The sequence below is a fragment of the Bos mutus genome, chromosome 13 (genome assembly GCF_027580195.1).
Source record: "Bos mutus isolate GX-2022 chromosome 13, NWIPB_WYAK_1.1, whole genome shotgun sequence".
NCBI classification, from domain to species: Eukaryota; Metazoa; Chordata; class Mammalia; order Artiodactyla; family Bovidae; genus Bos; species Bos mutus.
The window spans coordinates 44,612,013-44,631,991 of NC_091629.1; the positions used below are offsets into that span (position 1 = coordinate 44,612,013).

Genomic DNA, 19,979 nt, shown 5'->3' on the forward strand with positions numbered 1-19,979 from the left:
GACCCAGACAGACCAGTGACCTGCTGTGTGATCTTAGATAAGTCTCTCAGCCTCTCTGAGCTTCCCTTTCCTTGCCGGTAAAGTGGAGTTAATCAGAACAGAATCTCACTGGGTTGTTTTGAAGACTATATTCTGTATAAAGTGCTTAGAACAACGCCAAGCACATAGGCCTCAAAAGTGACAGGCAGTATTATTAATTACTGTTACAGTTTTCAGTGGGCAGGGCGGCGGGAGGCAGAAACGTACCCTTTGTTGGGAAGAAGGAGGAATTTCACCCTGAAAGGGTTAAAATTGGGTCAGCTGCTCCCAACCTGTAGATAAGGTTAGAGGAAACACAGTCCAGGCCCCGGGCCCCTTCCCTGGCGAATTTATGAGGTGCTGGTCACTTTGAGGCTTAGGAGAAAAGAAGAAAAAGAAAATCGGAGGCAGAGAGTGGGGTGGAGGGAGAGGCTGAGAGCAGGACAGGGTCACCTGGCGTCTGAGCGTCTGTACCTGTGTGTGTGGCGTGGGGGACCATACCTGTGTCCGCCACGGGGCAGCGCAGGAACGTCGCCAGAGCGCTCACAGCCCGACAGACCGACCTCTCGGCCCCTGGCCTGGCGACCCCCTCCGCCCCCACCGCGCGCCCGCCCCTCGCGGGTTAACGCGCCGCCCCCGAAGCGCCAGCTCCTCCCAGCCCGCCGCGTCTGGGCTCTGCCGACGCCCTCGCTCGACCTGGAGGCCGGGCCCTGAGCGGACGGCGGGTCCCTGGCGGCGGGACTGACCCCGCGCCCGCGGATGCGCCGGAATCAGCCCCCGCGCCCCGCCGCACCGCAGCCGCAGGGTAGCCACTGGGTCGTCGGTTCTCCCAGGGCGCCCGCACGCCCGCCTGGACCAGGCTGCCCAAATGCGGGCGCCACTCTGCCTCTTGCTGCTTGTCGCCCACGCCGTGGACATGCTCCCCCTGAACCGAAGGAAGAAGCAAGGTATGAGGGGCAGCCGGCAGGATGGCCGGGCAGTGCAGCAGGATAGTCGAGGGGTGGCCCTGGGGGCATCTGCCTGATGCCCGGCTCCCCAAACTGTTAGCTCTTCCAGACTGCTGTCAACCCCACTCTACAGATGGGGAGACTGAGGCCCCAGGATACTGTGGGGCAAGCTGGACCAAGAAGGGTCTCTAGGGGGAAAGAGCTGGCAGGGCTGACTCCTTATGCCCACTCCCTGTAATAATAGTATTGCTGGGAGGAAGGAAAGTGACTTTTGCAGAGACAAGAAGCCTCAGGTGACACAGGCTAGGGGTGGAAGGGACTAGGGGACAGAGTTAGTGGCTCAGAAATCATCCCAAGCATCAGTATTGAGCCAGGAGGTGAGGTAAAGAGCCCTGAGCTGGGAGTCCCAATGCCCTGGTTTCAGTATAGACCCTGAATCTCTGCATGACTTTTCAGAAGGCAGTAGTTTTTGGTAGGTTCTCCCTGGGTGAGGGCCTGAGCTGCGTGAGCTCAGGGAGACTGGAGTTTGACAACATTTATTCTGGGATGACCTGGAAGACATCTACACCCTCCAAGAGCCTCAGTTTTTCTGTCTTGACCTAGGGCCACTAAGAGGATGAACCAAGGTTCAGATTATAAATGTACCAGGGGCACAAAGTCAGGGGCCCCTTGCACTCTCACCTTGGGACTCTATGCCATGTTCCCTCTCTGCGGGAGTCAGAATGTCCCAGGAGGTAAGTTTGAGGTTGTCCCTGCAGACCGAGGAGGGTAAGCGAGTCCCACACCTGAGCCGGCAGCCCTTTGACCTCCGTCCAGTTGGCAGTCTGAGAGTTGACGGCCAAATGCCAGCCTCTGTGCCCAGGGTTTTCCACGCACGGAGGGAGTCCCCACCGCATCCTCATGACATAAGGATCATCCTATTCATAGAGCCAGGTGCCAAGGCTCAGACAGGCTGAGTAACTTTGCCAAGTTGACCAGCAGGTGAGTAAGACCCTGTGTCTTCTTTCTTTCCAGCTCTGGTGTTAGGTTTGAGCAAGGCTGCATGGGAAAGAGAACAAGACTGTTCTCTGGGGGCTTCTAGTCCCTTTTAGTATAAAGCCCTGAATAGACAAAATCACTCCTGGAGTGAAACAGGGGGCTGAGAGTGGTTGTTGGAGAATGGAGGCGTGGGTTTGGGTGGGAGAGAGAGACTGAGGCCTGAAGGACTCCAGGTCCAGGCGTGACTAGACAGAGGGGTCCAGGGAAGGGAGAGGTGGGTGGGCTTCAGGTGAGCTGCGGGGAGTCTGCGACCTCATGGGGACACTGGTCTGTGAACGGCCCTTTTATGGTAAAGCTCATAGGCTCTGGAGTCAGCCTGCCTTCCTCAGTTACCAGCTGAGTGACCTTGGGGATGTCACTTTGCCTCTTTGAACCTCAGTTTACCCATCTGAGGGTCTATTAGAAGCTCTCTAAGATTTTCTTAGTTCTCAGAAAGAAAAAAAAAAAAATTAAAAGTGTAAAACACCTCTCTCCTCAGTAACTCCTCTTTAAAATAGGAATAATGATCTTCATATCCAACTCACAGGGCAGATGTGGGTAAGACTCAGTGAGTTAGCGTATCTGGTAAGTGAGTAGCCAAATGCAGTAGTCATTCTCCTTTCCTGCCCATCATGTCTTTGGTCACTCACAACAGCCCAGGGAGGGTGGGGGGATGCTTATTTTCTGCATGAGGAAACTGAGATTCAGAGAGAAAAACTGATTGTCCAAGGTGGCCCAGCAGGTTAGTAGCAAAGCAGGCTTGAATCCCAGCTGGTCTGACATAATGCTGAGAAGATGTCTCCTGAGCTCTGTTGGTCTTCCCTTCTCAGAGCCTCAATTTCCCCATCTGAAGAGGAGCTGGTTTAGAAGAGCTTTAAGCTGCTTCTAAGTTCTCAAACACATGCCACACAGAATCAAGAAGAAGAAAACGTCCGGTCCCTCTTCCATTCCCAGTTGCTCATTGAGGAGGTCGGGCACGGCTGCACCTTACACGGCCACAGTTTGGTGAGGGGGCTACTGGCGCCCCTCCCCGTGGTTGTTGATCTGTTGCATCTGGAACACATGCGTGTCCGGGGCAGCATCTTCTGCGAGAGGCTTTGTGACTCTGTTTACCTGTCAGGTGCAATGGAGATAGCCTTGGATCTTAGTCCCACCCCACCCCCCACTCCTTTTGGGAGAGTGGATTCCCCCAACCTACCTCCTACCCACAGCCTTGGTTTCCCCATTGGCACTAGGGTGGAGGTAGGAGGTAGCAGAAAGCTTCCTGTAACCTATTCTGCAAGGTGGTCATAGGAGTCTTGGCCAAACAGCTTTGAGCATTGCTGGCTTCAGCAGATTTCTTGATGGCGGGACTTATCAGAGCATTCGTGGTGAAGAGGCAGAGGACAGAGAATAGGACCTTTCCCAAACCAGTTACAGATTAGCGACCATTTTTCATAAGACAACTGCTTGGAAACTTCCACACAAGATCCCCGAGGGTCTTCCCAGCTTTGACATTCTGGTCTAACTTTGGCAAGAGAATGTGTCCTGAAGGCACATAGATATTAGCAATGCCTCTTTTCTCCTTTCCTCTCCTTTCTTCTCCCCTCCTTCCCAGCCCCGCTTCCTTCTTTAATTCCTTCCTTTCTTCTTTCCTTCCTCTCTCTCTTTCCCTTGCTCATTCAATAAGCATTACAGGGCAGACCCTGCGCCAGGCTCTGTGTTGGAAAGTCTGGGAGTGTCAAGGTAAATGGACCTGGGGCCCTTGAGGAGTAGCTAGTATGGAGGGATGTCCTTCCCTGGTCCTCTCCCACCTCCCTTCCAGCGTTTGACCTGCTCTGCAAGGTCAAGAGGAACGTTCTCTGGGCCCAGCAGCCGCCGAGGCTGAGCTGTCACCCTCAGGGCCTGGCTCCCACAGACCCGTGCTTCGTCAAGCTCCAACATCACTTTTTTTTGATGAAAGCTAATTTTTCTGTTTCCAAGACAAGAAAGACGAAAAGAAAAGGCTTGAGAATGGTTCTCAGAGCTCAAGTGACTCTTACAAAACAACATGTTGATTAATTAAGTATAAACGAATCAGAACCAGATGGGGACGTTTCTCTTGAACATGCTGGGGTGTCCCGGCAATAGGAGAGTCGGGCAGGGTGAGGGGTCCTGGTCTGTAACCCTGCCTTGATATGGAGCTTCATTTAGGCAATGAGGAGAAGACAGGCTATCCCCCACTCTCCTCAGTGTCTATGGCCTGCCAGGGAGGGGCCTTGTGGATGCAGTTGTCCCCCACATTCACATGGTGCCTTTAGATCCTTCTGGACCTGGGGCAGCAAAGGGCAGAGGGAGGAGCTCTGGAATTCAGGGCCCTCTCTTGCCCTGCATGTGTGATTTGGGGCAGGCCACATACCTTCTCCAATTCACAGTTCCACATCTGTGAAATGGGAATGGTTGTGCATACCTCTTTGGCGTTTGGGCCAATTCACCACAGTCACAGGGAAAGGGGTCTGAAGGCATACAGTGGGTGCTTCATAAGGACTCAACCACTTCCCCCTCCATTTTACAACAGAGCAGATGCTCCCTGGGCTGGGGGGAGGGAGTCTCATGTGGGTTGAATCTCACCTCTGCCCTTCTCCCCTCTCTGAGCCTCTAGAAATAGAGATTTCTTTACAAATAAAGAAAATTATCTGTACAGTGACTATGGCAGTGCCCACTCCAGAGGCCTGTTAGGTGGACTGAATATAATAATTCTCCAAACTGAGAACCCCTGTGTTTAAGTCCAGACAGGCAGCATTGTCCCCTGCCCAAAGACAGAGAAACTGAGACCCGGAAGGCAGGTGCCCAGGGCATTGGCCGTGATAGAGGAGGACCTGGGTTTCTAGTCTCCAGGTCAGGGCCATGGCTGGGCACAGAGCAAAGTATATCTCACCTCCCTCTCCCCTGGGTGGAGATAAGCCTACCCCTGCCCAGCCACCAAAGGAGACCCTTAGGGCGAGCACGTGCCAGGAACTCTGCGTGTGGGTTGTGAAGTCTGACTGTGGTGCTGCCTGCATTACTCCTATTTCCTAGACAAGAGGTCCGAGGCTCCGAAAGAGACAGAGACCTGCCCAGGAACTCCCAACAGCTGAGTTGGAAGGTGGACCCAGAGTTTTGGAGGCTCTGAAGTCTGTGCATAGAAAAGGAAGTGAATCCCATCAGAAACTTGCCAAGGGCTACAAAGGAGGAGTTCAGTTCAGTTGCTCAGTCATGTCCGACTCTTTGCCACCCCATGGACTGCAGCACGCCAGGCTTCCCTGTCCATTACCAACTCCTAGAGTTTACTCAAACTCATGTCCATTGAGTCGGTGATGCCATCCAACCATCTCATCCCCTTCTCCTCCCGCCTTCAATCTTTCCCAGCATCAGGGTCTTTTCAAATGAGTCAGTTCTTTGTATCAGGCGGCCAAAGTATTGGAGTTTGGCATCTGAGGCCCTCCATGAATGGACGCTGGCCCTGTCTGCAGTCGGACCTCCACCCTCAATATAAGGAGGAGGGTTGGTAGTAAAACAGGCTCAAATCAGTCTGACATGATTCTGAGAAGATGTCTCCTGAGCTCTGTTGGTCTTCCCTTCTCAGAGCCTCACTTTGCACATCTGAAGAGGAGCTGGTTTAGGAGATCCTTAAGATGTTTCTCCGGAGAAGGCAGTGGCACCCCACTCCAGTACTCTTGCCTGGAAAATCCCACGGGCAGAGGAGCCTGGTGGGCTGCCATCTATGGGGTCGCATAGAGTCAGACACGACTGAGCGACTTCACTTTCACTTTTCACTTTCATGCATTGGAGGAGGAAATGGCAACCCACTCCAGTGTTCTTGCCTGGAGAATCCCAGGGACGGGGGAGCCTGGTGGGCTGCCATCTATGGGGTCGCATAGAGTCAGACACGACTGAAGCAACTTAGCAGCAGCAGCAGCAGCAGCAGCAAGATGTTTCTCAGTTCTAAAAGACACACACACACAGAGAAAATAAAGAAAATGAAGACTTCCAATCCCTCCCCCATCCCCAGTTGCTCAGTGCGGAGGTCGAGCATGGCTGCACCTACCATGCCCACTGTTTGGTGAGGGGGCTACTGGCGTCCCTTCCCACAGTAGTTGATCTGTTGCATCTGGAACACGTGCATGTCCAGGGCAGTATCTTCAGAGAGAGACTTGTGGCAAGGAGGAGGCATCTGAGAGGAGCCCCATCAGAGGGCTAGGTCTTGGGAATTTGTCAGCCGGAAGCAGCAGTAGCATAGGAGCTGGGGACTCTCGCAGGCGGAGCGGAGGGTCTGGCTGGTGGGAACGGCCAAAGGGGCTGTGTGGCAGAGCGGGTGGAGGTCTGACTGCAGACAGTTCCAGCATCCTGTCATGGAGGGCCTCGGATGCCATTTGCCTGTCACCATCGTCACAAAGAAATGTTTACTGAGCCCCTCCTGGCGATCAGGCCCTAAATTAGGTGTTGGCGAGGACAGCAGAGTTGTGCTCCATTGTCCCTGCTCAGTCGCTCAGTCCAGTGCTCAGTCGCTCAGTCGTGTCTGGCTCTTTGCGACTCCATGGACTGTAGCCAGCCAGGCTCCTCTGTCCATGGGATTTTCCAGTCAAGAATACTCCAAAAGTCTACAAGCAATAAATGCTGGAGAGGATGTGGAGAAAAGGGAACCCTCTTACACTATTGGTGGGAATGCAAACTAGTACAGCCATTATGGAGAACAGTGTGGAGATTCCTTAAAAAACTGCAAATAGAACTGCCTTATGACCCAGTAATCCCACTGCTGGGCATACACACCGAGGAAACCAGAATTGAAAGAGACACGTGTACCCCAATGTTCATCACAGCAGTGTTTATAATAGCCAGGACATGGAAGCAACCTAGATGTCCATCAGCAGATGAATGGATAAGAAACCTGTGGTACGTATACACAATGGAGTATTACACAGCCATTAAAAAGAATACATTTGAATCAGTTCTAATGAGGTGGATGAAACTGGAACCTATTATACAGAGTGAAGTAAGCCAGAAAGAAAAACACCAATACAGTATACTAACACATATATATGGAATTTAGAAAGATGGTAACGAATACCCTGTTTGTGAGACAGCAAAAGAGACACAGATGTATAGAACAGCCTTTTGGACTCTGTGGGAGAGGGCGAGGGTGGGATGGTTTGGGAGAATGGCATTGAAACATGTGTAATATCATATAAGAAATGAATCGCCAGTCCAGGTTTGATGCAGGATACAGGATGCTTGGGGCTGAAGCACAGGGATGACCCAGAGGGATGGTACAGGGAGGGAAGTGGGAGAGGGGTTCAGGATGGGGAACACATGTACAGCCGTGGTGGATTCATGTTGATGTATGGCAAAACCAATACAATATTGTAATTAGCCTCAAATTAAAATAAATAAATTTAAATTAAAAAAAAAAAAAGAATACTCCAGTAGTCAAGAACTACTAGAGCAGTTTCCTACTCCAGTCCCTGCTGTCAGAGAGCTCAGCATCTCCTAGAGGTGTCAGAAATGAATCCATCATGAAAAAAAATGGCACAGACAGGATCCTGCTGCTTCTCAGTATAGCTCAGAGAGGCTGGTCGTTGGTGGTCCTCATCTCAGCTGAGGAATCTGAGACTCAGAGGTGGGACATTGCTCAGCCGAGGTGTCAAAGGATAAGGGGATCCTCTTCAGTTTGTTCGCCTGCCTCCTCTCATCCATCTATTAGTCCGCTGTCTCTTCATCCATCTTTCCATCCTTCCATTTAGTGAAAAAAACTGAAGCTTACGCTGATTCAGAGCTTTTCAAACTGAGGTTTGGAATCATTCAGCAGATCTGGGAAATAAATTTAGTAAATGCAACTAGCATTTAGAATGCTGAAATGGAGTAGAATAGAATAAAACAGAGCAGTATAGAGTAGAATGAAATAGGGTGAAGTCAGCAAACTTTTTTGCAAAGGACCAGATAGGTAATATTTTAGGCTTTGTAGGACATACTCTTCCTGTTGTTGTTGTTTTTTTTAAACAAACCTTTAAAAATATTAAACCATTCTTAGCTCACAGCCATACGTAAAGAAGCCATTCAGTTCAGTTCAGTTCAGTCGCTCAGTCGTGTCCGACTCTTTACAACCCCATGAATCGCAGCACCCCAGGCCTCCCTGTCCATCACCAACCCCCGGACTTCACCCAAACTCATGCCCATCGAGTCGGTAATGCCATCCAGCCATCTCACCCTCTGTCGTCCCCTTCTCCTCCTGCCCCCAATCCCTCCCAGCATCAGAGTCTTTTCCAATGAGTCAACTCTTCACATGAGGTGGCCAAAGTACTGGAGTTTCAGCTTCAGCATTAGTCCTTCCAAACAATGCCCAGGACTAATCTCCTTTAGAATGGACTGGTTAGATCTCCTTGCAGTCCAAGGGACTCTCAAGAGTCTTCTCCAACACCACAGTTCAAAAGCATCAATTCTTTGGCACTCAGCTTTCTTCGCAATCCAACTTTCACATCAATACGTGACCACTGGAAAAACCATAGCGTTGACTAGACGGATCTTTGTTGGCAAAGTAATGTCTCTGCTTTTGAATATGCTATCTAGGTTGGTCATAACTTTCCTTCCAGGGAGTAAGCGTCTTTTAATTTCATGGCTGCAATCACCATCTGCAGTGATTTTGGAGCCCCAAAAAATGAAGTCTGACACTGTTTCCACTAAGTTAGCCCATGGGCCATAGTTTGCCAACCCCCTTCATGGAAAATACCAGAATGCGTTGCAGATGTTAAGATGAGTTATCACTTTGAGAAGTGGGTTTTGCTCACATACATATGTGAGTGTGTGGGTGCATGTGTGTACCCGTATGTAGATGTGTGCACATTGATGTGGGTGTGTGTGAGTGTGGATGAGGGGTGTGTGTACTCTGTGTACTGTGTGTGTACTGACATAAAAATGTAATTTTTACTATTGTCCAAAAAGTGTGGAGGCCACTGTATCAGCTGGCCCAGTGCAGTCCTCTCGACAGTTCTGAGAGGAGGGTTCCAGGGGATCCTGGGATTGCAGATGGGGAGTTGAAGGCCCCGTGGGTCACACAACCATAGGCATGTGAACCCCAAAAGTCTGGCTCTGGAGCTCCAAACAGGAGGCTAAATTGCCTTTAAAGTAGCAATTGCCCTCGACATATTTGTCCTTACGCTTGTTTCTAACGGCCCTGAATCTGATGGTCATGTCCTTCCCAAGATGTTTTCTTTTCTCAAGGTGGACTTTAGCCCCAGGAAATGGAATGATCCATCAGGGTCTAAATGTCCTCCTGCATCAGACATCCCCAAGGAGCTGCTGAGTGCTGGACACTGTATGTTCCTTTCACATCGACCCTCCCCCAGCCCTGCCGGGTGGATATGGTTACCCTTCTTCCTTTACAGAAGAAGCAGGCTGTCTCAGAGAGGGAAACCGACTTATCCAAAGTCACATAGCCAATGTTCCTGATTCCAGAACCATGGGAGCAGGTCCCGCCTACTAAAGAGTGCTCCAGAAGGTCCATCTAATGCTGCCAGTACCCACCCGCTCATTCATATAGGCCTTCACAGTTTGCAAAACAGTTCAACTTCCATTTTCTCTCTGGAGTTCTGGAGACAGGTTATCGAATGATGGAATGCTAGGGCTGAAAAGGCCAGTTGAGGCCTTGGAGACCCATGTTTGTGTTAAAAAAAAAAAAAGGAGCTCCAGGCGAGGAAGTGCCTCAGCCAAGATCACCCAGCCGGGGTGGAGGTGAGGATGCAGGACAGGGGGCAGGGCCGCGAGGGTGGCCTTGGATAGGCAGAAGAAGGCAGCTTGCTCCAGAGCCTGCAGTCTGGTTTAGAGCTTCTCAGAGCCTCAGTTGCTCGTGTCACTTGGGAATGCTCCGTCTGCTTTGTCTTTCTCCCAGGCCCAGAAGAAATGTTAGATGAGAGGGTGCAACAGAGAGGGCTTGCACAGCTCTGCAGAGGTTTCTTAGTAACCAGAGGCCAGCCCAGGTCCAGGAGCTTGTAAGGGCCTCCAGGGTTACCTGAGTGCCACACGGGGTCTGTGGCCTGGGTGTGTGGTTCCATGAGAGGCACCTGGCGGAGGCCCGGGACCCACACAGAACAGCCATGCCCTTGAAGCAAGTCCTTCTGTCAGAGCCCAGACTGTGGACACTGTTAGGACGTAGAAAAGCCCCAGGTTCTGTGGATACCCAGGGACACACACGTCGTTTATGTGTCAAAGGGGTTCTCATGGGGACACACACCTCAATTACCCAGAAGGAACAGGTTAAGTGTGCTTACTCAGTCGCTTCAATCATGTCTGACTCTTTGCAATCCCATGGACTGTAGCCCACCAGGCTCCTCTGTCCGTGGGATTCTCCAGGCAAGAATACTGAAGTGGGTTGCCATGCCCTCCTCCAGGGGATCTTCCTAACCCAGGGATGGAACCCATGTCTCTTATGTCTCCTGTATTATAGGTGGATTCTTACCGCTGCCCCTCATGTATATATCCACACACATATATGTTCCTAACATTTATTTGTTCCAAACATTTATTTGTTTCTTTAAAGGTACTTAATTTTCACTGCAACAAAGGTTTAGAAAGTCTCTTTTTGATTTTGTTTTATGGTTATTTCCTCTATGCCAACTGTTACCTGTTTTATTTACCAATGTCAGGCACTATGCATATAAACTGACTAAATTCTCCTAAGAAACCTGTGATGTGGGTACTATTATCGTCCCCATTTTACATATGAGAAAACTGAGGCACAGAGGGGTTGAGTGACTTTCCCTAGGTCACACAGCCAAATTCAAATCCTTCCTAGTCCCAGAGCCCAGACTCCAATTACCAAGCTCAGTTGCCTCCCAGCCTTATTTAGTCCTTGCAGCAACCTGGAAAAGGATGTTATTATCCACATTTCACAGACGAGGAGACTGAATTAAGAGAGAAAGGAGCATGAGTTAAAGAATGTGAAACTGCCATTTTTATAGGCTGAAAAAAGCCAAATATTAGTGATTTCATATGTTCCAGTCTACTAGCTTGGCAAGTAAGTTTGGCAAAGCCAGGATTTAAACCCAGATGATTGATTCCAAAGGTTGGGTCCATAGCCACCCTTCCTGGCCTTCTCCCAGTACATCCAGATAATAGCCCACGAGGTAGTTGGATCCTGTAGTTCTACAGAGGCCTTCCAAGCATAGAGAGGGCTATCAACTTGCCAGGGTCACACAGCCAGGATGGGGAGAGGTTGGAATGTGCCCCCCACCCCAGGTCTCCCTGGCCAGAGCCTCCTTGTCTCAGCTCTGTGCAGCCATCAGCACCACCCAGGACACACACACACCCTCGGCGCCCCCCGGGGATTCCTCCAGGGTCCCACAGTGCATGGTCTGGTTCCCGCTGCACGGGGGAAGCTCCCTCATCTTGGGCACTGCTGCCTCAGGCCAGGCCGCCACCGCCCGCCCTGGGATGATTTCTTATAATGTCACGTGATTCACAGGGCCCCTGATCTGTGGCCCTTGATGGGGGCCTCTCTGGGTTTGTGTGGGTGGGGGGGTTCTGTTTCACTAGCTCAGAAGAAAGGCATGCACAAGCCTGGGGGACACAGACCACGTAGGGAAACCACTCCCTTTCGCCAGAAGCCTCCACTTTCCCTGCAGACTGACTGCAGTGCCCACATCCGCAGGGTGGGGACACCCAGAAAGGAATGTCACAACTGCTCTTCTGCAGCCTGCTCTGCTGTTGGCAGGCAGGCACGGCTGTCTCCAGCATGTCCCAGATGAGCGGTGGGAGGTCGACTGACTGGCACGAAGGCCACGGGCTCTGCTGCTCACCAGCTGAGTGATGTTGGGCAGGTCACCTCTGGTGGCTAATTTGCAAGATGGGGCACAAAAGGCACCCACGGCACATGGTGAGTGCTCAGTTGGTGAGAAGAGTGTCTAGTGCCGGGCAGGGAGTGCGGGATTTGGGCTCAGACAGGCCTGGGCTCAGCTCCCAGCTCTGCTACTGCCATGTTCGTGTGAAGATATTTCATTACTGAATCTCAGTGTTGTCTGTCAGTACCATGGTGACAATAGTAGCATCTACATCATAGGATTGTCTTGAAGATCAAAATTGTGCATGTAACCCACCTGGGAGACAGTAGGTGCTAATAAATGGTGACACCAGTCATGCGTCATAGGAAAGCTTGCTCTACTGTCCAGGACGTTCCAGCCTAACGTCAGACAAGCCCCTGCCTGGGTTTGAAAGTCCTTGGCAGACCTAACTCTTCAAAAGAAAGTTATTTGGGGAAGCCCAGATTCAGAGGCTAGGGAGGCCCTAAGTGCTATGTGTCTACAGCACAGTGACTCACCCTCTCTGAGCCTCTGTTCACTCCTCTATGAAGGGGGACCTCAGAGAACAGCAGTGAAGATAGAAGTGTGTGTGTGTGTTGCTCGCACATTATAAACATATAAATGATGTGATGAGGCCTGACATCCTGCCCTCTGCCCACAGCAGCTGGAAAAACGCAGTCAGATGCTGCCTTTCAGACATACTTTTCCTTCCTCCTCCCCTCTTGCCTGCTTCTGGCAGACATGTGAGCCCAAGAGACTTAATTCATAGCACATTATCAGCTTCAGTCGAGCTGATAATGCTTATTTTGTATTATCGTATTTTTTCCTTATTTTTTAAATGATTGCGCTTAGTCACTCAAGTTGTGTCCAACTCTTTGTGCCTCCATGAACATTAGCCCACCAGGCTCCTCTGTCCATGGGATTCTCCAGGCAAGAATACTGGAGTGGGTTGCCATTTCCTTCTAACTCTTAACATTTACTTCACTTATTTTAAAATTTTCATTTTACTTAAACATCTTATTTTTATTAATTTTAATGTATTTAGTTTATTGAAGTATAGTTGATTTACAATGTGGTGTTAGTTTCGGGTATACAGCAAAGTGATTCAGCTATATATATATATGTATTTTTTTTTTTCAGATTCTTTTCCCTTATAGGCCATTACAAAGTACTGAGTATAGGTCCCTGTGCTATCCACTAGATCTTTGTTGGTTGTCTGTTTTATATATAGTGCCTTAGCACTTTATAATTTACTATCTTTGTTCTGGCCATGATCTTGTGGGTAAAAAGCTAATAAACTGTGTTATTTGCATGATATCTAATTTGCTTATCATATCTCCTTAGATTAGTGAATTTAGGCATTTATAAATAAATACTTTATATGAACTCCTTTTAAGTGTCTTTTGTGGATTTGTTCAGCTTGTCTAAAAATGATTTTATTAGGGTTGTATCAAATGTTAATCTTTTTCCCAAGAAATGTCAAACTCAGATGAACAAACATGATAAGAATTTCATATGGTGAACATTTTTGCAGAATCTGATGCATTCTAAATGGTTGTTACTATCAAATGAAATTGCCCTCAAATTTTTTTTCTGAGGGTTAATGCAATTTATTTAAATTTACAAATTTATTTTTATTTTATTCTTACATTTTATTTGTCTAAGCATTTTGTTTTTCTCTTATATTTTAAAATGCCTTTTTAGTTTAAATTTTTATTAGTTTAAATTATGTTTTATTTTAAATCTTTTAATTTTACTTTTTGGGTTGTTAATTTCTTTTAAGATAATGTTATTGTGTTTTTATTTGCCCACTTTTTTATTGGGTTTCCTGAATTTTCTTCATCAGTTTATAGGTATGTGTGTGCTCAGTTGGTCAGTCGTGTCTGACTCTGTGACCCCATGGACTGTACTCCACCAGGCTCATCTGTCCATGGAATTTTCCAGGCAAGAATACTGGAGTGAGTTGCCATTTCTTACTCCAGGGAATCTGCCTGACCTAGGGATCGAACCCATGTCTTCTGCATCTCCTGCATGGGCAAAGCAAATTCTTTACCAGTGCGCCATCTGGGAAGCCATCAGTTTATAAGACTTCCTTGTATTACCTACATATTAATCTCCTGTTGGTTTTCACATGGAAGATATCTTTCTATAATCTGTTATCCCAACTGCTAACTTTGTATATACTTCGGAGAGTAGACATTGTTACTTATAATACTGTTCAAGAAAAGGTTTGAAGGTTTTTTTGGTAGGAGTGGAGTTTTTCTATCTTATGGTCTGGGCTGTTTGATCTTACAAAATTTCCTTGTAAAAAGGTCTCATGAGAAGGATGTGAGTTCCCAATTCTCTGTCTTTTGAGCAGATCACCCTTCCTGTGAGCGATTCTTCCTTGACAAGTGTTTTCAGTCCTGATGCAGCGGCCCTAGGGCCTTCCCTGAGGATACTCCTGGAACTCTCAAATGCAGGTGACTCTTCTCTGTCCACCTTCATTCCTGGTTGTTCCTGGGTCACTGCATTTCAGCCGCACACGTCTATTAAACCCTTGCTGTCAGCCAGACTCTGTCCTTGAGGGCCCCAGACTGATGAAGGTGGCAGGCCCAACAGAGTGAATAGGAGAAGTATCAGCTGGATATTCCCCATGACCCCAGTCCCGGGTCATGGGGAATTGGCTGGATATTTTCCCCACGAGTGGAGCGTTCCACCAATGGCTGGCATTCTGCCAGGGCTGCTTTCTCTGAATGGTTTCAATTCTTGGACCATCTTATTCTCTTGCATCAATAATCCTCCCTCCAGCCCCCTCCCTGTTAAAGGAAAAAGAAAGAAATTGGCACTCAGGACATTTGTGAGTAATGCAGACTTGAAGATTGACGGTCTGGGGATGCTGCTAAGGGCTCCATCTGCAGTGCAGGTGGTTTCAGGCGTAAGACCACTGAGTCATTCCTGCAACCTCCTCTCTCCTCCTCCTGTCTGACCCTGCACCACACAGCTCCGGGCCCCTCCCTGTGGGCCTTGGGCTCTGGGACGTGTGACTTTCAGGGGCACTTTTCTACCTTTGGAGAGCCACCAGGCGTGAGGCAGCAGGAAGGGGCCGACAGGCCATCAGGGAGGTACAGCTCCCAGCAGTTAGGAGCTAGGGCTCTGGTTTGCATCCCACTTGACTCTTTGCTGTGAGTACTTGGGTCAACTGCTTTACCTTTCTAAGCCTCAGTTTTCAGTCTGTGAAAGTGGGTAAATATAGCCCAGCTTTGCAAGGCTGTGATGGGTTTGCAGTGATTTAACAGAAGGACCTGATGGCACAGGGTCCTGCATGCTGTAGATATTCAGCAGGCATGGGCCTTGCTCTGCCCCTCTGCAGACCTGGTCCTTCAGAGGGTCTATAGGAGCTCGTAGAGATCAGCATCTCTGCCTGTAGCTGTTTGTCTTGGTTCTAGCTGTTAATCCTGCCTTTAAATGGATAAGAAGGATTACAATCCCCATTTTGCAGATGAGAAAACTGAGACCGGCTAACAGTGGGTGTGGAATTTCCCAGCCCTGCAAGCCTAGGTCCCTCCAACTGACTGGGTTTTGGGGTGGTGGAGACAGTACCTCAGGACCATGAGAGGTTTCCTAGGCAAAGCCTCTGTCACCTTCTTCCGTTCAGCTCCTCTCTGCTGGCATCATACCAGTTTTGAGCACCTACTATGTGCCAGGTGATTTGTGTGCATTAATTACCCATAACCTCAGGAGATAGGACCCATTTTACAGAAGAGGAAAGTAGGATCCAGATAGGCGAGGCCACGTGCCCATGTTTCCACAGCCCCCATCCATCTAGGTTGGAAGCCGAGCTGGGGCTCTGAAGCCAGAGCTCTTATTCACCGTGCCAGGAACTGCTGAGCTGAACCCAGGGCAGCAACGAGGATAAAGCTGACTCCCATTTGGTGAGTCCTTGGCATATGAACCGGGCGTGCTGCTAGGTGCTCTGTAGGTTATTACTGCCCTTCATCCTCCAGACAACCCTTTGATAGCATCATTTTCATTTTGCAGCTGAGATGTGAGGCTCAGAGAAGTGAGAGGGACCCCCCAGGGTCAAGGTTGCAGAGCTGGGATTCAAACTCAGATGTATATGACCTGGAATCCTGCCTGCCCCACGCTGCCTCCCCTCATCTCCTACTTCCTGAGCTGGGCAGTTGGTCTGGGGGCCAGGGCAGGCAGATGCCTGTTCTGTTTTTCTCACCTTCGAGAATGACCCAGGGAGCCATCCAGATGGGGCCTCAGGTTTCAGCCCAGCTTGGAGGTGGCAGGTATGCAGCAGGTGTAGGGAGCAACTGAACAGCAAGATGTGAGTGAGGCTTTGTCCCAGTGGCCTGTGAACATCAAGAGGCCACCACAGGTCATGGAAGCACGACCAGAGCCAATGATGTGAAGGAGCAGAAGGGATTCAGGCACCTCTGGAGGAGGCTGCAGACTAGATACCATCATGGGATTCTCAGATCAGGTCTCTTTAGAGCTGAGAACGGGGAGCTGACAGCAGCTCACAGCAGCTACCTGCTGCACCATGAACTAGACTGCTTACCTTTTAATTCTCATAATTACCGTTGAGCAAGACTTGTCCATCTGCTGCTCACAGCCAATAGCCTGGTCCAGAGCCCTCCAGATGACCACAGGCCTCCAACTTGGGCTCCCAGCTCCCACTGCTACCCCTTCCCATCCATTCTGCCCAGCCCCAAAGGGACCTCTTGAGATGCAGACTCTTGTTGGCCTGCACCCTGCAGGGTCTTCCCGTCTTGCTTCCAGGAAAGCCCAGAACTAGCTCAGAAGAGCCCAGCACCTCGCTCTGGGCTGACCTACCTTTTTGACCAGTCTCTGTGTTCTGGCCTCACTGCCCTCTTCCATGCTGAGCCCCTGGACCTTTGTACCTGCTGGTTCCTCTGCCAGGAATACATTCCTTGTATGTCTCAGTGAGTCCTGTCTTGTGGCCGGACCCTCCTCTCCTCTGCTCACTCTTTCCTTTCATTCACTTCCTGTCACTGTCTCAGATGACCTCTCTCTCTCCTTTAGGATGCAGACTCCATGAGGAGAAGGGCTGTTTTGTCCTCTGATGGATCCCCAATGTCTACAACACTTCTTGGCTCATAGTAGGTCCTTGATACATATTTGTGGAAGGAACAGGATTTCTAGTGAGTGGATGATTGCCTTTAGCTTACAGTGAGCAAACTGAGGTCCAGTAACAGGCCCAAGGAATGAAGTATGGAACTGGGATCTAAAGGCAGGTTTCTTGGCTTCCCTAGTGGCTCAGATGGTAAAGAATCTACCTGCACTGCGGGAGCCCTGGGTTTGATCCCTGGGTCAGGAAGATTCCCTGGGGAAGGAAATGGGTACCCACTCCAGTATTCTTGCCTGGAGAATTCCATGGACTGAAGAGCCTTGGCGGACTACAATCCATGGGGTCGCAAAGAGTCTGACATGACTTGAGCGACTGACACTTTCACTTTTCCTTTCCCATAAAATAAGAAGTGATAACAGCACCTGCCTTCTTGCTTCTTAAAATGAGGTCTGGAAGCCAGCACCATCAGCATCCCTGGGGAGTTTTGTCAAAAAGCAGACTCTCAGGCCTCACCTCAGACCTTTAGCATCAACATCTACACTTGAACCCAAGACCCCTGGGCACTTTGTATGCTCAATAGTTTAGGAAGCCCTGGCTGACCTCACAGAGTGGTTATTTTAAAATCACATGAGTTCATACACATATGACACCAGGTGAACCACCGTAAAGTGTTAAACCAACAGTACACATCGAGGAGTGGAAGTGCCTCTGTTTTCAATAAGCAGCCCCAGGTGATTCTTTTTTTTTTTTAATTTTCAATAAGCATAATAAATATCTTCAAAGAGATAGGCTATTTGGTAGTAACTGACGAAATAACCACTTCCCGGGTAGCTCATTAATAAAGAATCCACCTGCAATGCAGGAGACATAAGAGGTGCGGGTTCAATCCCTGGGTCAGGAAGATCCCCCGAAGAAAGAAATGGCAACCCACTCCAGCATTCCTGCCTGGAGAACTCCATGGACAGAGGAACCTTGTGGGCTATAGTCCATGGGGGGCGGGGGGGTCACAAAGAGTCGGACACGACTGAGCGACTGAGCACACATGCAGTAAAATAAGCAGTTATCTTTAAAAGACTAATTGGAGATACAGGGTCTAAGAGGAAAATGCATACAGCCCCAGGGGATTCTGATGTGGATTTGATTCTAAGGCTCACCACTGGCTGGGAAACAGCAGATGTGTGTGTGAGCCCTGGCTCCACTACCAGCCTCCATCTCCCCACCTCCCCAGCCGGTGGAAACTAATGTCTAAGAAGGATTCAAGCAGGAGCTGGGGCAGGGTACTTACCCACTCTTCCAAGTCCAGGTGGTAGCAAGAGAATTACTCAGAGAGGCTGGAGGGGACCTGAAGGACAGGGAAACGGTCATTTGGCCCCCTGATTGAACACATAGGTACTGATCTGCTCCATGTCATGGAGATAAGGGGAGATGAGCACGGGATGAAGGGAGATTGAATGAGATGCAGAAGGGCAGGATCAGTCTTGGGACAACCTATACTGCCACTGTCTGGCTAATTTCCTGTCTCTATCAAGGTCAAATGAACATTGAAGGAGACTAGCCTTAGCACAGCACAGGAAACCTAGCAAGGCCTTAGCAAGGGGGCCTGTTACTCTATGTGGAGGATTAAGGGAGGCATTGGGATACACTGGCGGTGGGAAGGCAGTGTGGCCTTGAGGTGAGGCCTTCAGGTTCTGCAGTCACACTGCCTGTGTCGGACTATCCAGTCAGATACCTCTTCGTAAGTCACTTACCTCTTAGTAAGTGACCTTGAGCAAGCAGCAGCATTGCCCTGGACCTCAGTTTCCTCTTTTCTGAAGTGGATACGATCATTGTACCTAATGAACCATGCAGCGTCTCTGCATGGAGGGGGTAGCGGCCATAAAAAGGACAAGGCAGTGATGTGCAGCATTCGCCAGGATACTTTAAGTGAGCAGAGCAAGGCGCTGAAGAGTTGTGCAGAGCACTGTGGTTTATCCTCGCCCTCTTGGAGCTCACCTTTCAGTGGTGGGAAAGAGATAACAAAAACTCACACCAACCCCTCACATATCAGATGGAGATAAGTGCCAAAGAAGAACAAAGCAGGGTGCGACAGGGATCTGCAATGGGTGTGACTTCAGGCAGGTGGTCAGGGACGTCTCATGGGGAAGAACATTCCAGTAGAGACCCCAAGGGGGTGAGCCCTGTGGATGAATGTAGGGAGGGCATTCCAGGCAGAGGGAATGGCAAGCGAGTGCAAAGGCCCTGAGTTGGGAGTGGTCTTGGCATGTTTGAGGGACAGCAAGGATGAGGCCAGCACGGCTGGAGCAGGGCAAGTGGCGATTGGGAGGGAATGTAATTGGCGTTGGTGTAGACTGATTTCTGATAGATTGTCTATGGGGTATCCCAAGGAGAAGAGGCAGGGTGACTCCAAGATGTTTGACCACAAGTGGAGTGGCCATTGACACATATGGACAGGAGGGGCAGTTTGGGGTGGGCAGAGGGAGGAAAGTATTAAAAGTTTCCATTTTGGATGTGTGCCTATTATACTATATTCTGAGGGTTCTACCCGTTAAACCCCTGGTGTCGTGTATTGACACTGTAGCAAGGATTTGCTCTCTGCTTCTTGCCCAAGCTCCCTCCCTGCCACCAACTTATATACAGTGAGTCCCCTACATACAAACAAGTTCTGTTCTCAAGTGCATTCTTAAGTCCAATTTGTTTGTAATTCCAACAAAGTTAGCCGAGGTACCCAACTAACAATTCGCTATATAGTACTGTACTATAACAGTTTTATTATCCTTTTCACACGTAATACATAAAAACAAACACACACACACACACAAACCCATTTTTAATCTTCCAGTACAGTTCCTTGAAAAGCACAGTAGTACAGTACTACATCTGGCACACAGGGGCTGGCATCAGGTGAAGAGGCAAGAAAATTACTGACTAGAAGAGGGAGGGGAGCTGGGATGGTGGAGCTGAAGGGTCATCAGCCATAGGAGGTAGGGGCAAGCTGCAGTTTCACTCACGCCTGACGCTGATGGCACAGGTTCTGGTTCATTGCTGGATTCAATCCTCTTGCCCCTCTTGAAAAACTGATCCAGTGACATCTGGATAGTAGCTTTTTCTCTCATCATAGATGACATGGTAGCA

General features: G+C 49.4%; 1 protein-coding gene across 1 annotated transcript in view; it reads left to right on the forward strand.

Moving 5' to 3' along the window:
* The first annotated feature begins 886 nt into the window (after positions 1-886).
* Positions 887-19,979, forward strand: part of RSPO4 (R-spondin 4) — a 36,141-nt gene continuing 17,048 nt past the window's right edge. The window contains exon 1 of the mRNA XM_070382104.1: positions 887-965. Coding sequence (XP_070238205.1) covers positions 887-965 — 79 coding nt within the window. The remainder of the gene's footprint in view (positions 966-19,979) is intronic.